General features: G+C 47.8%; 4 protein-coding genes across 4 annotated transcripts; 1 reads left to right on the top strand and 3 right to left on the bottom strand.

Moving 5' to 3' along the window:
- Positions 1–787: 787 nt before the first annotated feature.
- Positions 788–5,081, bottom strand: F4817DRAFT_311077 (uncharacterized protein; the record flags this gene model as incomplete). The annotated part of the gene is made up of 3 exons (XM_049299948.1): positions 788–946; positions 997–4,440; positions 4,497–5,081. The coding sequence occupies 3 exons, from the start codon at positions 5,079–5,081 to the stop codon at positions 788–790; spliced, it is 4,188 nt and encodes a 1,395-aa protein (XP_049163930.1).
- Positions 5,082–8,082: 3,001 nt separating this feature from the next.
- On the bottom strand, positions 8,083–11,167 carry F4817DRAFT_322497 (Sodium/hydrogen exchanger family-domain-containing protein). The gene is made up of 6 exons (XM_049301400.1): positions 10,583–11,167; positions 10,429–10,526; positions 9,596–10,281; positions 9,396–9,465; positions 8,929–9,243; positions 8,083–8,873 (listed from the first exon to the last, which is right to left on the bottom strand). Exons 1-6 carry the CDS (start codon positions 10,698–10,700, stop codon positions 8,442–8,444), a joined length of 1,719 nt encoding a protein of 572 aa, XP_049163929.1. The 5' UTR covers positions 10,701–11,167; the 3' UTR covers positions 8,083–8,441.
- A 2,456-nt stretch (positions 11,168–13,623) lies between these two features.
- Positions 13,624–16,192, bottom strand: F4817DRAFT_322494 (cytidine deaminase-like protein). The gene is made up of 2 exons (XM_049301399.1): positions 15,314–16,192; positions 13,624–15,256 (listed from the first exon to the last, which is right to left on the bottom strand). The coding sequence occupies exons 1-2, from the start codon at positions 15,496–15,498 to the stop codon at positions 13,945–13,947; spliced, it is 1,497 nt and encodes a 498-aa protein (XP_049163928.1). The 5' UTR covers positions 15,499–16,192; the 3' UTR covers positions 13,624–13,944.
- A 3,854-nt stretch (positions 16,193–20,046) lies between these two features.
- F4817DRAFT_311072 (bifunctional 6-phosphofructo-2-kinase/fructose-2,6-bisphosphate 2-phosphatase) lies at positions 20,047–22,290 on the top strand (the record flags this gene model as incomplete). Its single annotated transcript, XM_049299947.1, has 3 exons — positions 20,047–20,480; positions 20,535–21,366; positions 21,433–22,290. 3 exons carry the CDS (start codon positions 20,047–20,049, stop codon positions 22,288–22,290), a joined length of 2,124 nt encoding a protein of 707 aa, XP_049163927.1.
- Between the last annotated feature and the right edge of the window lie 685 nt (positions 22,291–22,975).

Genomic DNA, 22,975 nt, shown 5'->3' with positions numbered 1-22,975 from the left:
AATGAATCTCGCAGAACGAGAGAGAAGATCCCGATGACAAATAATACCGAATCTAACCTGATACGATGAATGAATGAATGGATATTATCTGCCTGCTTACGTGTTTATCTATCCAACCCTTGACTATACGACGTAGGCACCTAAAGTATGGAGCCCCGAATGTCGTCTAGATAAACTCTTTTCAAGACCGAGATGACTAAGACGTAAACGTACAGTCTAGCTAGCCAGATACCCCTTTTGGATGACATACTGTTTTGACGATAATTACATACGATGAAGCATCACGAATAGCAACCGTCGCAAGCATCAGCATAATAAATGCTCTTCGCTTCAAAACCCCAAATATTCAAGCCTACCTACCTACACAAGCATATAGCCCTATAGCTAGCCAGTAGACTCGTAGATTAATTCCAAGTGTAAATGCCACCAATAGATTTGAATCGCTGAATTCATTATATTCAGCTAACCTAACCATTCTTGCGCTCTCAATCATAGCACGATGCCCGCCCAACCGAACCAACTCGTGGTGTTCCCGAGTCTGACCGAAAATTCCAGGAGGGCCACCTCCATTCAAAACCGGGACGACAAACACGAATCTAGGACGCCTTGCTCAAACAAAAATACGGAGCCCACCGTTTTATCTCTCTTGTTCCACTTTTCGTGCTCGACTGAGCCACAATGTAGACATCCAATTCTAAGTAACAAGGCTATACAGGGGTATTTACACACGGTGAAGAAGTGAAGCTTGAAGCAAAAAAAAAATATAATAAGCTTAAAAGAAGTGAAATCAAGCGGTTCCGACGATGTTTAGGGTAAGTCTTTGCGCAAACTCTCGTGGATTTGCGACAAAGGCAGCCGAGGTGTTAACGAATGAGGTACCGTAGAATACCAGCGAGGGTGCAACGCTGACTAGCATAGTACCAAGGATGAAGATTAGAATCGGAATCTGCCACGATCTGTTAGCTCTAGTATTCTAAAGAGAAGGGACGTATTTACCCAGACAAACCAGAGCATCTTATCACTGCTTCCGGTCTTCAGCCTCTGGGCGTGGGCTCGTTGTAGGTGTTCCTGTTGTTCCTTGGTGATGCTGTGCTTATGCCCGATCTCGAGAAGTGCGGGCACTTCTTGTGTCTGTGATGATCCTGACTCCTTCTGGTCGAAAAGAGCAGCACATTTCTCGTCAGCTACAGCCTCGGCTGCGGCGGCTGCGGCTGTGGCTCGCTTGAGATCAACATCTCTTTGTGGGAAGATGCTGCTATATGCTGGCGGAGGGCTGTCCTTAACGCCGAATCTAGAGAGATCCCACCATTTACTATCGGCATCTCGTGGGGGTTCTTCATCCCCAGATCCAGGGCGCTGACCCCGGATGTTCGGGACGAGCGAGCTGATACGTTGCATGACGGGAGCTGCGTATAGATAGGCATGGTAATCAGGAAGCACGGGTATCGGCGGGAGGGCTGGCATCTGCGGCATCTGCGGCATTTGCATGTGCGGTAGATTTTGGAAATGCATTGTCATGGAGTGCTGCAATTGCTGGAACTGTGCCGTAACTTGTTCCCGGAGAGCTGCCATTGCTGCGGTCGTTGTTGCGGGAGGAGCATCAACGCCGGTGGGTTCACGTGGAGTGGCATACTGCGGGAAGCTTGGTCGTCTCATGTTTAGCCAGTCGCCGCCTTCTTCGTGAACGTTGCTTTGAACTGACGAATCGTCATCGTCGTCACTGCTGTCTTCCGAAGAGCTTGGGCTCTCTGACATGAATTCCTCGCGATGTGCCGGTGATGGGTCCCATAGCGATCTTAGGGAGCTAGCACTATTGGCCCTACTATGAAGCGAGCCGTTGCTTCGGGATCTGGAATGGTTCTCGATCTGTCGGAGAACTCTGAGCACGTCACTGGATCGAGCAACGTCAGCGGGCGTCAAACCAGAGAGACTCCGCATGTTTGGATCGGCCCCTCTCATGATGAGACGCCGGACGATTTCTTGGTGGCCATTCATCGCCGCCAAGTGCAACGGCGTGAAGCCTCCCTTATCTCGCACGCCCACATTAGCGCCACGTGATAGTAGACCGGCGACAAAGCGCACGAGCCCGATAGAAGAAGCCATGTGAAGCATAGTCTGCCCATTTGCCCTTCTAAGGTTGATCTTCGCCTTGTTGGCGCTATCGTCTAGATCAATCAATTCTAGAATACGAAGAAGTCCCTTTTCTACGGATTCCGAGAGATCCTGTTCCAGGTTGTTGAAGTTTGCATTGGGGGTTGGACCACTGGATCCAGGGGAAGGACCCCAAGAACCGCCGGTTGCAGGCCCGTAGATGATATTTCTCGCGATATCCGCAACATCTGTCAGATTATTCCCAAGTTTATTGCCCAGCACGGTGAGTGCTGTACGTATTAGGCGATGTTCATCATCGTCGACGTATCTAAACAGAGGCTGCTGGTTGCCGCCAAACGCAAGCTGGGAAGCAACGCCCGGTTGTCTAATTGAAACTGGGACGATACCGGCGACAGGAGATGGCGGCAGAAGGCAAACTAACGATGTCTCGCCCCAGTAGGTCGTAGTAGTTGCTCTTTGTTCCCCAAACATGACTTCCAGACCGCCATTTGTGAAACCACTGCCAAGGATTGTGACCTCGACTCCTCCTAATTTTGGACCTTCGCCAGGGATGATCTTGTAGATCATCGGCTGCGACCTACTCGAGTTCATGACCGTAGGCGCATTATATATATTCTGACTAAGCGAACTATGACATACATTTTGTATATCATTCCTCACTCGGTTTGGACTAGGCGCACGGCTAGGATGAGCCGAGGACGGTGTAGAAAATATTTGAGATACTGGCACATTGTCGATACTCATGTTTCTGCTTCCTTGTGGGACGCCGATTTCAGCGTTTTTGCTGCTGGGTGTAGGTGGTTCTACCGAAGTCGGATATTGTTGTCCTATATTATTAAGGTTCGTCTGCTGCCCATGAAACATAGACTCCGTGGACATTGGGAAGCTTCCCATGTTTGACGAAAATGGTGATGCAGCTGCAGAAGTCACAGCTGATTCATTATGAGCCCCTAGAGGCATTATCTGTGGCGATTGCCCTGTCTCGAGCCTAGTCATTGCTAGGCCAGTAGGGAGCTTTACCGATCCACTTGCTTTCCTCTTTCGAGCAGTAGGGCCAGAAGGACTAGTGGGCGAACCCTGTCTAGATATATTGCGGGATGTTGTTGTAGTAACCGGCACAGACTGGGAATTGTTACCCGAAAGAGCAAATGAAGTAGCCGTTGGTAATCCTTGGAGATCAGAGGTTGCTGGCGACATGCGAAAGGACTGCATTGAGGGCTCGATATGGTGAACGTCCATTGCTACAGGAAGCGGCGGTGATAGAACAGAGTTCTGCGTGGCTGAAGCTGCTGGGAGATGTGTCTTATGATCGTCTGTTATCATAATTGAAGATGAAATCTGTTGGGCGATGACATTGTCCTGGTGATCTTTGATGGTAAAGATAACTTGGAACCCCATTTTCTCTCCGTGGTGGCGGCAGTAACAAGCAATGCGCATCGGCGCATCTACTTGAACGGTACCGTCAGGGACAGAGAGATCAGCTGGCCCAGCTCCCGTGGGATCAACCATATGAGGAGTGACTGCTTGCCAATCCTTGATTTCTTGGGTGTTGAAAACGATGACCCGCTGATGTTCATATCGATTCCATAACTCGTCCTCCTCCGGCTTCTTGTGTTTCTTACGGCTAGCACGTTTCCGTTCCCGAGTTATACAACCAGCACATATTCGTACTTCGCCACCATTCTGAGGCTTATGCTCATCATCCTCACTTCCGTCGTCTGACCTCTTTAAACTTGCGATATCATGCCCGGCTACCGCAGCTCGACGGAAAGCACGCTGGAGCTTCATAGGGTCTTGCATGGCACTGGTGCAAACCAACATAGTATAGAGTTCGAGCATGTCAGGAGACCGCGCCGCCCCGGGCTTTGCTAGTAACTTAGGCTTCGAAATCGTATGAGTTGGTAAGTGAAGCCTCTTGATACCAGGAGGGAGTGCGTGGATAGTGAGCTTGATTGGGATTTGGGTCTCAACTCGGGACTTGAGAGGCGTAGGTTGAACCACCAGTCTTGGCCTCTGCGCCGGCGCCAAACTTATCTGAGGCGAATAAGGTGGCAGACTATTAGCTAGAATACCTTTCGGATCTCGTCGAAAGGGGGGTTTGGGGGCCACCCTGTTAGCCCACGGACCCGTTGTAGGCGGCCATGACAGTAAAGGGTTCTGCTGATTTGACATGGTACCAAGATGGCTTGTGATATTATCGGGGGAGGGTGAGTTGTTAAGCATTGCCGCTGGAGAGGTTTCTTGGCTAATTATCATATTCGACGTGGGCGATCCTTCTCTGGAACCACTCGTTTTTAGCCCGTTCATCGACTTTGTTATAGAATGTTGCTAAATACTAGTTAGTGTGAAGAGAGTTAATGCATGCGAGTAAGAACGGAACGGACCGATTGTGTCTTATGATGACCCTTGATCCGCTTAGCGGCAGGGGCATTCGACATGGAATTCGCTGCTACAGGCGACTCTTGCATGAGACCGTTCGTAGCGGGGCTAGGACTACTAGAAGCGCTGTCAAAGTCGAAAACGCGGGACATTTCCATAGTAGTAGGGTCTATAGTGTCGAACATAAAGTTCGCGTCAGTATGTCTAGATTCATGTTCGAGGTTCCAGCCGGAAAAGGGCTCGTCAGTCATCATGGCCTCTGCCGAGCTCTGGCTCGTTTTCGCGGAGATCGAATTGCCGCTTATCAGGGAGGAAGAGGAAGACGCAGAGCCCCGGTGCGAAGGAAGAGGTAGAGTTCTATTGGGGTTGACCTGTTCCGGTTGGCCAAGGCCGGGTGGAAAAGGCTTTGGATCATCGTAGAGACCTGTGTCCAGCAATTCGCCGCTTGTAAAATCGAATAGATTCGTGCCTAAGTGAGCATCCTCGTAGAAGTCGAACTCGTTGCTGGCGGCGAAAGAGGGAGGTAACATCCCGGAATCGGAAGTAAACTGGTTCGTCCCACTGAACGGGGAGGAACCAGAAGTCGTCATGGCCCAGCTCACGCGGTTCTTGGGTACACCAAGAATGGGATACTATACGCAGTTGTGTCAGCGTGTTGGGTAGAAGTCGTGATCCAACACAATACCAACCAACAAATTACCCTAGACTGTGTCCACGCTGGTGACGTATATAACCTAATAGCAACCCCTAACGATGAGATGAATGTCGGGGTAATCTTCCGAAGCGCTATCTTCTAGCAAGTCCAACAGTATGAGATATAGCTATGCTCTAAAGTTACAGCAACATGCTTCCTCTTTTAATTCAGCTCAATTGAAAATTATTCAACGAGTATGATAATTTCCAACGACCCCGATGACGGGTGTTTATAGGCAAGGCTCGATATCCGAGCGATGGCTCGAGGGTGTTTGGCGTTCGATGCTTGGGCTCGGAATAACGTGCCGAATCGGTGAAAAGTTGCGGTAAGTCCTACTACAAGTTCTGCTTTGGTAGAAGTGTAGACTATGATGATGTCTATCCGTCTCGCTATAGGAATTCCAATACGTCAAAACTCCTAATCAATTGAAGATGACTCATTAAGAAAAGAGGCGATAAAGAAAGAAGGAAGGAATGAATGTATTGACCGTGATGGTGGTATGGTTTGTTGACTTTAGATTTCACCAAAGGCCGGGATGGATGTGGGATGGATGATTTGGGATGGGGGAGAAGGCAGGCGGCGTTTTGGATCAATCAATTTGTCCAGTCCAGGTCCAAGATAGAAGAACCCAGACAACGTGAGCATCGAACCCGACCGGGGGCACAAGCAGTGTACAAGCGCAGAGTTGGTGTGGAGAATTAAAAGACGGTCGAGGTTGTCTGGGTGCTGGGTTTGGTGCTGGGCTTGGTGCTGGGCTTGTTCAAGCGCAAAAGGGTAAGTTCGTTCGAGCACGCTAACTCAGACTAATTAGACCTAAGAGCTGGGTACTTAACACTTTCAAGGTTGTGCGCGGCAGCCTCCCCCCGGTGCCCGGAAAAACCGGGGTTTTCCTATCTTGGAAGAGTGCGAAAAAGGGTACTTTGAGTATACCATAGTATCTCCGAAAATTGTTAGTGGCTTAGCAGCGAACTATATAGTAATCAAGTAATCTCGCTTAGGCCACGTGTAATATTGCCGCTACTAAATTATAACCGTGTTAGTGCGGAATCTTCGACATCAAACGAAGAGCAAGCGCAACTAACTACATAACTTAAAACATCTGTCGTGTGCTCTACCTTCAATACTATATCTCGTATAAGAATCATAAGAAGTTCTCCTCGAGCTTAACCTTACGCACTCAAGGCTATAACCAGACTAATAAATAAGCTCAATTAAACCATCGTGCCTTTAAACCTCCCGCGCTTACCTATGCGTTTTACATAGTTCTGCCAAAAAGTCGCATTACGCAGTTGGCCTCAGCCCTCCTCAGCTTTGAACCATCTAAGCAACGCCGGTCATCGGGCATGCTTTGATATGCTGACCACGACTCGCGGGGTTTCTTCGCTTACCTGATACCCTTAAGGAATACACCTAGGACTGGATTAAGTACCTAATTCTTATTCATACCATCAAAGATCCAGAAATAACTATAACTAACTAATTCTTCTTATGGAGACTTTTTTACGTACTACTCAAGGCTGGTTAAGTTTATATAGTAGTCTATACTATTTATTTTTCCTATTTCTACTACGGTGCTTAGGGTTGCAGACAACTTCCAAAGCCGATTCCTGTTCCTGCGTCCAGTCTGGTCTCTAACTGGTCCCCCCAGACAAAACTAACTTAATCAAGGGTCCCTTATCTGATAGGTAATCTGGCTGATAGGTATCTGATGGAGGGGCTGATGACTCTATCCTACATACACTACACTACATACAACCACTACCAACCTAAACCAACCTCCTTCATGCTATCCACTGCGCATCTCCTACCTCCCTCCGGAAGGTCGTTGCTCTCTCTTTCTGACGACATGCCAGTCTCGAACTCTTGTCCAAGTAAGCGGTGCCCGCTTCCATAGCCGCTTCTGCTTCTTTCTTACCTATACTTCTCTAACTACAACTACCACTACAACTACCACTACAACTACTACTACTACTACCACCACTACCACTACTACGTGTTCTCCGTGTCCGCCACTCGCGCCTAACCCACGCATCCACGGGGAAAACTCCCCGATGGCAAAACCCCGTTATCTCCCCGCCCTACTGAGATCATGGAGGGTCACACTAGGATAGAGTCGCACTGGAATAGACAAACCTTCTCCGTCGTCGCTACGATGCGGTTTTAGCATACGCGGAATGGGCAGCTGTTTGGAAACTCTGCCCTCCGCCTAGAAAAACTTGGCGGAGTTCGAATGTCGTATCCCTTCGTCTGCAACTTCTTCTACATGTGTTTCATTCAAATCCCCTCCTCTCTCGTAGCCACCGGACAATTAGACAGTCCAGGTCCAGCCCCGTTGGCGTGCGAGATAGCCAGCAGAACGCACATATTGGCCTTAATTAAAAAATTGGATTTCGGTACTTTTATTATGCGAGACTCTTCCGTCTAGATCTTTGTACCTTGGGTAAAAACTGCAACGATCCCGCCATCTTACGATAGATCTACCAAGGTAAGGGTATCCGTCTCGGTGCAGTTGACATATGAAAAGAGGGGAACTGATATATCACCACTTGACCTTTTGGTGTGTATGGATCCCCTCTTGCAAGACCGGCTCAAATCAACTTCGAAGGCTGAGGCAAGAAGGAGAAAAAAAGGACCCTTGATCCCCCACGCAGATCCAGGGTCCGTCACTCACAAGGCTAGGCCAAGCTACAGCCAAGGCGCCCAATTATATAAGAGAGAAGGCCAACTTAGGAAGATGGTGGCTTAATAGCTGATGACATATATGTATTTGAGCCGATTCGGGCAGTTTGGCTTGAGTAAGCCGGTGTATGATTGATTACTGTAACCGTCACTACCGGACATCCGTCTTATGTTGTAGTTGACATCACCGGACTCCGAAAAACGAATGAAGTGTAGGAATCCGGTATTTGCAAATATATTATAAAATGAGACGAGTGTGTTACTATTAAATTACAAGGCGATCAGATTGCCGAACGAATTTCAAAAAAGAAAAAATATCTATCTATCTGTCTACCACGAAGATGGAAGCTCCTAAGCGTCCTAGGTAAGGTAGTATTGAAATAACTTGATGAAGCCGCTCTCGTGACTCTAGTCCTTACTCTAGTGCTTTTGCCTGAATGCCACCCTGCTTATTGTTCCGCTAGTAGATAGTGAATGCGTAGTAAATGATCGATGTGCTGGCTCTACACTATGCCTCAGATGTCGTGCTAGAAGAAAAAGCAGCCAAGGCATTGCTGATGGGAGGATGTCAAATAGTTCACGACGCGGTTGTGGCATCCCTCTTAGGGTCTTGGAATTCTTTACCAGCTGACGATGCTTCATCAGGGAAGCGAATCGTGCGGCTAGGTAAGGTAGGTGACGGTGTACTGTGGGGTGATCCTGGTACTAGCTCCAGAGGTTTCGAACCCGCTTCAAGGTTATCTCGAGATTCGACAAGTTCAGTAGCGTCCGCCGTAGTCCCCGTGTGCTCCGTAATAATGGAACCACCGACCTTATAAACGGGTCGCACAGATACGGAACGAGAGTCGGCAGAGGTGTGAGTCGCTGTCCCGTCCCTAGAACGGCTCCGTGGGATTATTCGTGCACCTATTTGGAAAGACAGGTCCTCAGGTGAGGACAGAGACCTTGAAATAGTTCGAGGGAGGTAAAATCCAAACTTTCCCAGGGGGATACTAAGCCCATGAACAACCTGACTAGTGATGAGTATGATATCGATATCCGCGGTAAGATAGGACAATACTTACAACGCTGCATATTACCATGAACCAGACTAAGACCGATACACTCTCTTTGAGATGAGCCACATCCCACCTCGCCACGCTTCCCTGGTTAGGGTTCAATGTATCGATGAATTCTAACGTCGCGTATAGATAGAAGATAGCTGAGCACCCAATTGGCCCAAAGAAACCCATGAAGACTGCCTGTTGAAAGCCGTATATCTGGGGAATTTTCTTATAGAATGCTAGGATAAGCGGTAGACGCCGAAATAGCAGTATTAAGATTCCGAGTGGGATTAGGCGGTAGATCGGAATGATGCTATTAGCTATGAAACTATGCCACTACGTAAGTATGCTCAGTTAGTGTTTGCTACTTGTAGAAAGCATTCGGCGTAACTAATTCAGGAGACTCGCTCTGACAAACGTTACTTGTGTGATGCTCTGAATCCTTGTATTATAATAGGGGTAAATAAAGAACACGGGCATATACATACCGGGCATACCGCGCCATACCACATGAATATAGTCACGTTGAGAAGCATATCTATAGTTGGTTGTAGAGAACTAGAAACAGAGAAAATGGTTAGTAGATTCCGTTAATATCAGGGGGTTGCCCTAGGACATGAAAGAATGCATACTAATCCACAGTTAGCAAATATGATAACAACCTATTCAATCTACATTCGCACGAACCTCATCAAGTGTTTCCAAGCGGAACCAGTCGTCCCAAGTAAAAACATTCCCGGCAATAAAGCAGGCCAGAATATCATCACTGCCGATCATACCACAAGTACCAGTAATGAAGAGTGCGAGCGAGAATGCGAAGACGAGGAAGCTCTCGCGATCCACGAATTTGTGTTCTTCGCAGAAATGAAGCAACTCCTTAGCGATCCAGCCAACGACCGCGCCGTATACCACGCTAAGAAGGATAGTATATCCCCAGGTCTCTCCGAACCAGAGGCCCATAGCGAGGCCGGCACCCCCTTGCTCATTCACGCCACCGTCGCCAATGTACTTGACGAGGTATAAGGCAAAGAATAAGAAGGGATATCCGAGGCCATCATTAGCCCCGGACTCGGCGATGATGATCTTCTGGAGGTCCTTGGGGACATTGTGATCGGCGAACCTCCCCTTCACTATAACATTGGATAGCACGGGATCGGTTGGCGTCACACAAGCCCCAATCGCGAGAGCATGAAGGAAAGGCAAGTTTGGCACCAGACCCCAGACGAGTAGACTTGTTATTATCCACATCGCCGTCATGATCGGCCCCAGAAGTAAAGCCAGTGGTTTCCATTCTTTCTTCAAATAGCGACTAGGTAGTTGAACGCCGGCTAGAACGAGCTGGACTCCGAGAACAAGGCGGGTGAAATATAACGTCTATGATGAAGTGTTAGTTGTGTCGACTTAAAATCACCGATAATTTATTCGATCATAAGACTCATATGTGCTATTTGTCAAAGGCGAATCTCGTAAATAAGAGCATCTGGTTTGATTTAGATGGATGAATCTTGAAGGATCACTTACGATCGCATTTAAGTTTTCTTCCGAGCCTGCATATTCAAGCGGGCGGACAAAGTTAGCAGCGTGGGGAGAGAAGACGAGGCCAGCCAGGAGTGATATGACTAAGTAAGCCGTCAGCCCTCCATCTCGAGTATTGTTTAACTATTGCAATACTTACGGGCTTCGGAAAGATAGAAATTCTCCTTGAGAAGGTAAGATACCAGACCGAAGACTGATATCCACCCTCCCAGCACACTAACAACAATGTTGAAGTTGGTAGGGGCGAGAGTCGGCATTGTTTAGGTAGTTAGAGATCAAACTCGGAGTCTCGGACAGACTGTTAAGTAACTCCTGAATCGTCCTTGCAGCAGCGCAAGGCAAGTAAGCAGTGATATGCCGGTGAAGTGAATGTTATTGAATCATTTGGTTCTGATGAAGTTGTAGTGGGCGTCAAGTTAACCGCCACCTTGGCTCTATGCACTTATTACAACGAGATGGTTTGAACGATTGGGTCACCAGCACTATAGTACCGAGTTGACCGCGACTTCTAAAGGGCGGTATTGGTCTAGGAGGTACTGTTAGGTGCTGCTCTTTCTGTCGCAATGAACAAGATAATCGATTTGGTGATTTAGTTATGAAAGCATCACTTAGGCTCTGTAATTAGTAGAAAAGAAATGATGCTACTGGCAGATAGGTATGTAAGTATGTATACCTCCTATCGGTCCATAGATCTACGAGCGATGCAAGGAAGAAAAGAAAGGACATGAAGGAGGACGAATTAGAACAAGGACTTGGCTGCTTCCGTACTCCACTTATATAAGTTATCTAAGATCGGTAATTTCCATTTGGCGAATGGGAACTTGGCTCTTGTTACACAACCAGACAAACTTGGATATTTGAGTTATGCAGTTACGAACTTATTACTAGAACACAGCGTGGTATTACGCAATTCATCTTCGACTAGAATATCTACCTACATATGAGTGTACCTTAGATAGGTACGCATATGCATTTCTAACGTGGTAGGTATCTATACTTGATATCCTGCTACCTAAACGGAAACGACCCCGGGTGGTTACGCTTCGGTCCGAGGTTCGCTGTGGCTTTGAGTTGTATGTCATGAGATTAGGCACCAAGTTTATACTTGCACCAAGTTTATACTGTTCTTATTGGAGAATTCAATCATCGTCGCTTAGAAAAAGTAATAGTCAAGTAGCGATAGTGTATCATTGTTATGTATGATTGTATGTCAAGGCAGCAGATTATATTATACTGCATCACTGGCCCGACGAGTCATATCTTGTTCGTAGGAACGTAATGTTTATATCAAAACTAGGTAATCAACATGAAAATTTCAAGTAGGTAAAGAGAGACGGTACTCCCCTCTGGGTGGTATCATTGCGCGTTACCCGGCGTTAGCATCGTGAGCCTATCGAGGTGCGCCTCATGAGCGATGTTCGGATCTTAATATGCAGGTCATCGTGATACACATGTTTATATCCTCTGTCTTGCGCCGTTCACGGCGAGCTCGTCTGCCGCTACATTCCCGGCGTCTGCCGCGTGGCCCTTTACCCATTGGAAGAACGTTTTCGTTCCAGCTTCGGTGCGCTCATCGATCTTAGCTCGGATAGCTTCGACGAGATCTTTGTTTTTCACCGGTCCGTCTTTAGTTTTCCAGCCATTCTTCTGCCAGTTCACATACCATTCCGTCGCGCAACTAATCGAATATTTGCTGTCCGAGAAGATGCGTATTTTTTGTTCGACCGGTACAGTTTCTAAGGCTCGAAGAATGGCCGTTAATTCAGCCCGTTGGTTTGTTTGTATTTCACCTTGAAGGCGCTCTGAGATATTTCTATGCAAACACGTTAGTAAATAAACAAAACATTCAAACCGGCTTCATAACAATTACCTTTCGTCACCGTGTCCAAAGAAGACGCCAACGCCGGCGGCAGCACCGACACGACCGTTGGCAAGGCTACTACCATCCGTGTAGACGCGTAAGACATCCTTCTCGTCTTCAAGTTTACCGGCGTCGCTGCCTATGGACTTCTTGCGCTTCTTCGAAGAAGGCTCAGCACCTTCGTCTTTTAAGAGGGCCTCCTGTGCCGCCTCATTCCCATGGGTCCGTATGTATTCTATTGCACCCTCGCGACTATCAAATCTCTTGTATTTCGGGCCTTTCCATCCCTTTATCGCAAGCGACGCCGTGTCCCAATCGGTATAAACTCCAGGCTCTCTACCGACAGCCACCGCATAAAATCTCTCTTCGCCTGGGGCGGCGGCAGACGTCTTCTTACCGGCAACATATGCCTCGGCGTCCTCCTTGCTAAGGAAGGACTTATCTATATAATTATTGTCAGCTCCCTAGTTAGCATCTAACGGGTGTTCGGCTTACCTACAAGAAGCACCTCTGAATCCCGCGGTCTGCTCCTGGCATTCCGCCCAAGTTAAATAGACACCCGGTTTCACTCCAGCTCTTACGGCATAGTATTTCTGAGAATCGGCATCCATCTTGCGTTTCCTGCTAGTCTTGGCCGTTGTTGTATTAGCGGGTTGCGAAGCGGATTTCGACGCTTGACCCTTCTTCGTTGGATTCATCGGCATGTTGAGTAGCGGAAATGGTATATCGTTAAAACCAAACTCGATTACACTTGTCACAATTGTCCATAACAGCCCGAAGGATCCCGTAGATATAGTGAGTTGTCGTACTTGTTCGAAACACGCGGCTTTGTTGCGGAGAACAGGAGAGTGGCAGGTTATTGCGGACGCAAAGGTGCGTGTAAGGCGGTGTCGGATAAGTCAAAGGAGTGTCATTTTCATTGAAGACGGGTAATTAAGACCCCCAAGAGAGGATCAAAGGTGGCGTCCGTTCTCGTCAGAGCTCTCCCTGTCTATTCTTTCTACGATGCGAACAAGATGTAAGTATATGTAAGTCTTGGGGAAGAGGGGAATCCCATCAAAGCAGTTGGCCTCAGTCATTGCATACCCGTGGGCATACGAAGTACACCAGACGAGTAGATTCAGTTTAGGTACTTTAAGAGATAAGATAAGAAGACACTGTCTTAGCTTTATGTCCTGGCTTGTAGGTCCCCACTTTGGTGGCTCATTGGAACCGTTCACTCGGAGCTACCAATACCTAACGACTTATCCCGTTTAGGCATATATCCATGGGTAATACTAATCATAATCACGGGAACCCTTCGATAGCTACATAAGGTATTTTCATAATTTCTTGCGATTGGGTATAGCATACCTACATGACGATCTAGCGTCGGTCCAAAAACATACAACGAATATCCTTTGACGTCCGCCATCAAGGACTTGCCTATGCTGATCAGGTTCGCGGTCCAACTTATACATAAAATGTCTTGAATAAAACGGGATGCATATGATGCCCTAAGTGTAGTTCCCTTCATAACCACCTAACCATGAGACGCCGCGCCTTTCAGTAATGCCAATTCCGGCAAGGGGACTACCTAATTCCTCTGCTTGCCTCAAAACCAAACTCCATGGATGCGTAGGGGGATTAGTGAAAAATATTTATGCGTGCAGGTGCGCCTCGACTGGTAAGCTCTCAATACTGTCCGATTCCCACTCCCAGCCTAGGAGAGTCCAGTTCAACTCCTTGCGCCAGTGGAGTCCAAGGCCTTGACCGCCACCACACGAGCCTTCCCCGCAAGCACCAGAGGCTCCGCACGCATCGTAGCCTCGATCCTCGGAGCTCATACCACCTGTTAGCGGCATACGATGGCGAAAGACGATCCTGCCCATTCGGGAATGTAAAATTGCCATGGCACACATTGTGCACGGTTCGTGGGTCATATACAGCTCAAGCTCATGACAGAGGTAACCATCAGGGCAGGGGTGGTCTTCGTCGAATACTAACTGCTCGTCGCTAAGTAGAGGCTTGTCTTGGAAGGCCTCAAATTCCACCATCTTTTGTTCAGACTTGGGTCGATCCTCAGCTCTCACTAGCTTCTGTGCTACCATGCTGATAGCCCTGAGTGCTGCGTGAGCCATGGGGTTTCCGATACGTCCCGTCTTCTCTTGCTGGTGCCAGCGAGCATCGGCTGCGATGGCGACAATCTGGGTCGTCTCTTTTGCCTCGGGATCCGATTTGGTAGAGTCCTGGGCTTGGGCCTCTAAGTTTGAGGCATCCGGCTGTTTGACGTCCTGTACGATACCATTAGGCACCTCAGCAGCACTGTGTGTAATTCCATTCACACCTCCAGCAGCTTGGGGATGAGGATTGCAATTGTCACCGTCGGCCCCTGCACCCTCGCCGTTAGAAAAGTCGGACTCTCTAGAGCCTTCTTTTGGGGCGGTTTGTTTTCCAAACTCATTCTTTCCAGGTATCGTACGCTTGACGATAACGGCGCCGATAGGCTCTCCGTAACCGGCTTCCTGTGACTTTTTGGCGATCTGGTGCGCCAAGGTCATCCATACGGAGGCGTCGCGAGAGACAACCGCCTCCGTTCGAGAGATAGTACTTGGGTGAGGGCCAAGGGGGTTGTTCTTCCTGTAGACAGTCTGCCAGAACTGTTGTGACCACATGTTGGCCTGGACCTGAGAGGTGGGTGCCAATAAAGGAACAGGGATCGTCCCTACAAAGATGTCATCCCTAATGTCATCAATGTTGGCGAGACCTTTCACTAGTTCGTCGTAGGACATCTCATCCTTAGGACCAAGCACGATGTAAAGCCAGTTGGATTTACCAAGATGAACCTGTCGCCCATTGCCTTCATTCATGAACTGGGTCTTGAGATGAGGTGGTATGTCGGCAGGCTTGACGCACCGACGGAGGTGAGGGAGGTTCTTAGCTGCATCATCACCAGCTAGAGCTCGGGCAATACTATAGTAGGTAGTGTTAGCTTGTAGTGTAATTCCTAGGGGAAACATCCAGACTTACTTGACAACATCGTTAGTGACTTTATTGGGAGCTCGCGTGACATAGGCTAAGCCGAGAGAAAGGTTGTCTCTTAGTTCGAGTATGGTCTTAAGAGGTACTAGAGTTCCTAAGGCAATATCGGGAGGGATAAGATGTCGGGAGACGGGGTCGAGCGCCTCGACAACTTCCTTCATGGAATCGCTCATAGCGGTAACCCCCGAGACAAGGCGTCAAGTTTGTTTAGGTGCCGAGTTGAGCTAGACTGTAGAAGGGTGACCACCTATTAAGTGCAAGTTTGAGGTAAGAAAGGGTTGAGTGTAGGCGCAGGCAACAAGGCAATCTGTAGGAACTGCGACGTTGATGTAGTAATTAGAGCGATGGCCAGCCGAAATCCAAGAATCTATGGATCCAGCAGGATCAGATTAAACGAGAGAATTGATCAAAAATGAGGTTGATGTGAGAGATCTCAGCATTGTGCTGGGAAGTCGGGAAATGCATAGACTGGTGGAGAGGCATAGGCCGCGCTCTGGGAAGATGCCAAAGATTTATTCGTTTCTAGGTCGAGGAAGCCAAGAACCGCGCGATTCTCAGGTCGATCGAAAAGCACTGTCCGATTTCGAACCGTCGCGGTTTCTACTAGGCCTGTGTGGTATGTCAGTATTTTACGTATGGATGATTGAGGAAGCTTGTAGTTGCTCTGTTGTTGTGTTTTGAGTGTAGAAAGTAGGTGATGAGTTAAAGTTGAACCCTTGCAGGCCTTGCAGGTACGGGCTGTTGATCCACTTCATGAATATAGAGGTGGGTCGTACCTGCCTACAGAGAAATTTCTTGGTGGGGTTTATCGATAGAGCCTCTATAAATCTCAGGGTCCTACCTACTTTAGCCTTACATGTATGCACTGAATGCTTTACAGTTAGTTACCCGACTTCGCTGCCTTTGGTACAAACATAAAGGGTTAGTCAAGGAAGGTGCCTCCATGTACATACCTCAAAGAGTGTTAAATTGATGTTCTACATTATACATGGATATAAATATGTTTCTGCTGCACTATGACAACATCTGTAGCTGTGTGATTGGTCAATCCTTTCTGTTACTCTTAACGTCTTTAGTGTAACATAACGACCAATCGGAATTCAATGCAAGTCTTATATTTATCATTGGTTTGTACTCCTTGCCTGGCGCCTGTGTGAGCATATACCATATGTCATAGGTACGCGTATGTACTGACATCTAGGAAGCCTAGATCTAGAGCCTCAGATTTGCAGATATGTCTGATAACGTGAAGATCAGGGCCGACTCCCAAATTACCAGACGATTATGGCGTGCCAAAGACTTAAGATCTACCTATACGTGCCTAACATACATTACATCATATATGCGGTGTAGAGATATTAGTCTGGCAATTATAACGAGCCCAACCATAGTACGATAGTTCAGAGATGACATTTGATAATGGGTTGAGCGTGGTTAGACTCTAAACCTATCCACAGAAGCCCTCGACTCTTAGCATCTATACTTCCTACCCTATCATCTCATCTCTATATAGTACATTCATCATATCTCTGCTGCGTTTACGCAAACACTTTCTATCATTAAAGCAAAGCACACGGCCAGGGGGTTCCTATGCTAGGGATGCTGGGTTTAATGCTACTGCAAGGCTGATAGTTGGGACGATGATTTAGGTATACGTGAGTAGGTATGTTACATCCCAACCAGCATCGCCCTTATCTCCCCCTCCCCTTTATTTCCCCGCGAATACTGCGCTCCTAATCCAGCACGTGGGGTCGTTATTCTCCATGGCGACGTCTGTGAGGTATTTATTGGAAGACGTCCGCACACTCACCCACCTTCTTAATAGCTCAGAAAATATATTATTGACGAGTCTAGCCAAAGTGCAGCCTGCAGAGCTACATAGTCAGCATTGCTTCCCCAGCTTTACGTTGCAGTATGTCGTCGGCCTGGCACCCTAGGTATGAGCGCGATGAAGACGATATATGGAATATGTAACCGTCGCGGCCATGTGACTAGGTTTAGAGGCGGGTTAAGGTAACAGCTTCCGACCTTTAAGATATTACATACACGCGAGCCTATACTAGAGTTGTAGATTGCAATGCTGTTCAACAAAGTGCGACCCAGTTTTAGGAGGTCAACCCCACGACTATTGGATCTTAGGTGTATGCTGATCTCAGATCGTGAGGGGTTTGCTGACAGGGTTTGATAGGCGTTCCTTGGGGAAATATTGGGGTATCTGTTTTCAGCCCCCCGGGGGTTACTCGGGCGTGAGACATTGTCCGGTCAGTCTCTTAGTTATATCATTACTATGCGTTGAATCCAAAAAAACTCCTCTCGCCAAGACGGATCTCCGGTAAATCTCTCATCCTACGTATGAGGATAAACTTATGCTGTGGCATTGCGCTACCTATATGTCTAAGCCCGTCTCGGCGCCGAGGTGAATACAATAAAAAATTAACTTGGGAATTGGGATAAGCTGAGAGATATCGCCAAGTTCGGAGTTATGTTGAGTGGGTGCGAAGTGGCTAAGTGTAAAGGGGGCCAGAACAAACAAACCCGAGACTTGATGAGGAAATATGGCGATCGATTCGCCGGTTTTCGCTCTCTTGCGCCTCCGCGCTCACGAAACAGCTTGATATGTGTAATCCCCGTTGCGCGATAATTACGTTGCAGGTATCCAGACACCACCTGGGATTTGATGCCAGCGAATCAGTTGCATTAGCACTTACATGGCACACATCCTCCGGTCGCAATACTCACGGATCCAATAGCAAACAGTCTAAACGGATATGATTGCTCTTCATAGTAATAGAGATATATACTTAGCAATTTTAAAGGTTGAGATGGATTATGGATGCGCGGTTTGTTGGAGAGATTACGCATTTGGACACTTGATTTGTCCGGGACACTTATACACTTATACACTTACACACAAGAATTTCCTATACAATAGCGCCCCTCTCCTCCCCCCACTGGCTTTGGAAGTTTGAATCTCCGTAAGTTGACGACTACTACTTAAGTGCCTACCTATTCAGTCTAAGCCTTGGCCCTTAGCTCAAGCACTACCTATTAAGCATCAGAAGACTAGGGCGTGGGTTTGACTTGTAACTTATTGTTACACCCTATTAGAGTTTAGGTGGTCTTAAGTCCGTCTTAGCCATCAAACCTAAGAAGCAGGGACACAAATAAAAGGGCGCCGTCCCTGCTAAGAAATCTAAGCCTCTGGACTTATTTATCTTCGACGTGAAAAGCATTCGACTGCCAGCCTCACCAGCATAGCTTGCCTTGGCCTCATATCGTAGAGGCCTGCCAAGATTAAAATCGGACCAACTATTGAGCGCAGCCCCGTGGTCGACAAAACAGAGCCTTATCACATATTACGACGACTCGCAAAAAGACGTGTTATAACGTCAGAACGTCAGGACGTCAGGCAACGCCGCAACCGCTAGAAAAGTCTTCGGACGACATCATAAAGTCCACAACAGCCCACTTGCGCCCACCTCAATCGACCTAATCGACCTAATCGACCTTGTCGGCCCACAGATAGAGGAGAGGGAGCCACTATTTCCATTCGTTTCTTTGACAGAAAAAAAAAGGTGATATCAGAAGCTCAGAACGAGTCTTGAGAAGACTGAAACTATTAAACCTGCATCGGTTACCTCGGTCGCTTTATTCTCGGCCTTGACCTTTCACCCTTAATTTTTACCGTCATCGATCATCGATACCATTTCCTTCATCGTATCTCTTCTCCTTGGCATACTCACACGCGTATTGGTACGACCTGCAGTTCTCTATCGGACCTGTTTGGGGAATGACGTGAGGCGACTAATACGAATATTCCACACATATAAAATTTTATTTTTTACAGTACCGAAAATCATTAAGCGACCTGTTAGTGCAGTGCCGGAAAACCGACAATACGGGTAGGACGGTCAGAAGCTTCTGTCAATTGACAAGCCCAGCGTCCTTTTTGGGGCATTTTGGAGGGGGTGTGCAGCAATCTACTGCATCATTACACTCTGTTCCAGCACTACCTTACTTTCTAGACTGATCCGATTCGCCGATCTCGCAGCCTCCCACCCTCCTTTCTCCTATATTGGACGGTACTGTATCTCTTGGTACTGTACCATTTGCGTACCATTTGCGCTAAAAAAACCTTAAACCAGCTAAGGTTAAGACCCTGAAAAGTCTGGAAACAGGACACCTGGAAGGTTGGAAGGTTGGAAGGTTGGAAACTATGACACCCCGTCTTCACGTAAAGGGAACTGGCCCTATGGAAGTTGTTGTGCCGTTTGACTGCAGCAATTCTATGGCGCACCAGTATTCTCTTAGCTCACAAGGTATGTACATACGTTCTTCAATACTTTTGAAAAAAGCACATATACTTTTCTCTTCATTACATTCAATATTTTCCCAACCTTAGTGCAAGTACCCAATTCTTTTCTTATTTTTTTCTTGTTCTTTCTTCTTCCTAGTCATCACCAGTCCTAAACAACACACGTAAAGCACCTGTCACATCATCCCACCTCTGATTCCTTTTAATCCCTGTTACTGCAAGATTGCATAAATACCAAGGCTGCTGCATTTCCCTTACCTAGACTTGGCGTTCCAAACTCGGCGCCCCGATAATCGGTTGCATTTGTTGCAATTACTAAATTAACCACATCTTTTCTTCTCCTTTAGATCGCAAACCCACACGTAGACCATCACAATCACAACAATCATCGCTTGCTCGGACGGCGATGAACAATCAACACCAGCGTCAAGTTTCTACTACGATTCCTCGATCTATACCTACACCACCGGAGCAAATCATTGCGACCGAGTCCAATCCTCCAACTACAAGCTTCGACGCCGCCCTGGCTACTATCTCAAGAGATGGCGCGTCTACATCACCACCAACTCCCACTTCCCTGAATGGTGACGGTGCCGTACCATCCCACAAGAGCACGCCTATCCAAAATGGACTCGCGCCACCTACGCTCAACAACCTTCCTCATGTTAGCCTCGGCCCAGTTGCGCATCCCTCTGCGCATCCCTCGTCCCTGGCTAGCGCGCTCAGAGCCCTGAATGAGGGGCCTTGCGGAGGCGCCTTTCGCGATTTCCCTACGCCTCCATCTAACGATTCTCCTTACACAAAGAGTATCTCGTCTACTGCTCCGGCATCGCCTCGAATGTGAGTTCCATACTATTCTAATTCCTATGCTCTAATACTGACTACTTGGGTTAGCCCACCCCTGCGACAGAACTCCGGTTCCCAAACACCTCGCGTACGACCCCATGCGACAACCCTCAGTATTCCCGGTATGACTCGATCGCTTGTATCTCCTGATGGGAAAATTGCCGATCGAGATGTCGCCGCGAAACTTGTCATCATTATGGTTGGCCTCCCGGCTAGGGGCAAATCGTACATCACGAAGAAGCTTCGGAGATATCTCTCTTGGCAACAACACAACACCCGGATCTTCAACGTCGGAAACCGAAGACGTGTCGCCGCTGTAAGTTCGCCAACCATGCATCGTAAAGATAGTTCTATGGATATGCCAACTCCTGCAACGACGATTTTGGTTAACGGTGCTCAGCCACCAACTGATTCCCCGGCTCGGCAAAGGTCGTCGCCTCAGGATCTGGATCAGGATGACCCCGCCCCAAAGCCCATGGACCAATCCGCTAAATTTTTCGACCCCAACAACGAGCAAGCGTCGAAATTGAGGGAGGAGATCGCCATTGACACCTTAAATGAGCTACTAGATTACTTGATCAGTGGCGGAGGCTCGGTTGGAATTCTCGATGCTACAAACAGCACGATCCACCGCAGACAGAGGCTTTTCGACCATGTCAAAGCTAGAGAACCTCAACTAGGCATTCTATTTATTGAGAGTGTCTGCAAGAATCCTCAACTCCTGGAGGCCAACATGCGCCTAAAGCTTTCCGGCCCTGATTATAAGGACAAAGATCCTGTCAAGTCATTGGCAGATTTCAAGGAGCGCGTGAAGGCATACGAAAAAGCATATGTGCCCCTAGGAGATTATGAAGAAGAGCACGAGATGCAATACATCAAGGTAAGGAGGAAAAAGCATATCATATCATATCATATCATATCTAACGGATGCTAATTCTGAATGCAGATGACAGATGTTGGCAAGAAACTTACCCACTTCGGATTGGGTGGGTTCCTCAGCAGTGGTATTGCCAATTATCTATCTTCCTTTAATTTGTCGCCGAGACAAATATGGATCACTCGCCATGGTCAATCTGCGGATAACAAACTGGGCAAGATCGGTGGCAATTCCGAACTGACTGACCGCGGACACTGTTACAGTGAATGTCTGTACAGATTCGTCACAAAGAAGCGCAGTGAATGGCTGGTAGAGCAGAAGGACAAGTCTGCACAAGCATCATTCCCTCCTCTACCTGGAGACCAGTCGCCGCCTTATCCTGACCTGAACCGCGAGCTCGAGGAGAAGAATTTCTGTGTGTGGACATCGATGTTGACACGCAGTATACAGACGGCTGAGTACTTCGAAGCAGACGAAGATTATGACGTCAAGAACTGGGAGATGCTCAACGAGCTCAACGCCGGAAAGTTTGAGGGCTTGACTTACGAGGAAATTGCCCGCACTCACACGGATGAGTATAAGAAACGTAAAACGGACAAACTTCAATACGTCTACCCCGGTGTCGGCGGTGAAGGCTATCTCCAGGTCATCAGTCGTCTTCGGGATATGGTGCGAGAGATCGAGCGAATCAAGGACCACATCATGATCATCGGGCACCGTTCCGTCTGTCGTGTTCTGATGGCGTACTTCATGGACCTCACCAGGGACGACATCGCAGATCTGGATATGCCCCTAGGCATGCTCTACGCTATCGAGCCCAAGCCTTACGGCATCGAGTTCCACGCGTACAAGTACAACGAGGAACAGAGATGGTTCGACGAAGTCCCTAACTATAGACCCTCGAGAACGGTCGACCGCAGCGCCTAAGGGAACTGCGGAGATTTTTTTCTTACTTGTTTCCACTCATCATCATTATTGTAACACTATTTTTATTACTACATCATTCAGGCAAAGACGGCAATGATACCAAGAGAACCGGCGGGGCACATTTTCAGAGCGCACCCGCTTTCCAATTTTTTGTCCTTTTTTTCCCTTATTATTTCCGAAGAGAGTTTTTGTACGAAACGGAATCGGGTTTGCATGCTTTAGGAGTTCGGACGGGGGTTGCGGCAAAGCAAAGGAAGGGGGGCGGTTAACGGTCACGGATGGACAGGATTCCTCGGCCGCGGCAAGAGGGGCGGGCTCGACGGCTTTTGTTTTAACTACTCCCCCCCCATCATTTCTCCGTCTCCGTGGCGAGTCTATGACGTATGCTCACGGCATGGCATGGCATGGCATGGTACGCACCTTAGTAATCTAGTTGGCGAGCATTAGCCCCGGATAGACCTTGCTATATACCTAGTTAGGTCGGGTGCCTCGTTATTACCTACCATGCGTAGATTTTTTCGCTCGGAATAGAGCTTATTAACTACATGTTTGGCCATGTCCTTGGTGATTTATGGAGGTTTATAGAGAGTCGTTGAACAGTGTATCATTACAAATTACGAAGCTATCATTTGATTAGATAGACAGACCTTGACAATACCAATACAATACAATATCATATTACACA

The sequence above is a fragment of the Daldinia loculata genome (genome assembly GCF_022478755.1).
Source record: "Daldinia loculata strain CBS 113971 unplaced genomic scaffold F4817scaffold_1, whole genome shotgun sequence".
Classification (NCBI taxonomy): Eukaryota; Fungi; Ascomycota; class Sordariomycetes; order Xylariales; family Hypoxylaceae; genus Daldinia; species Daldinia loculata.
This window is presented reverse-complemented; position numbering and strand designations above follow the sequence as displayed.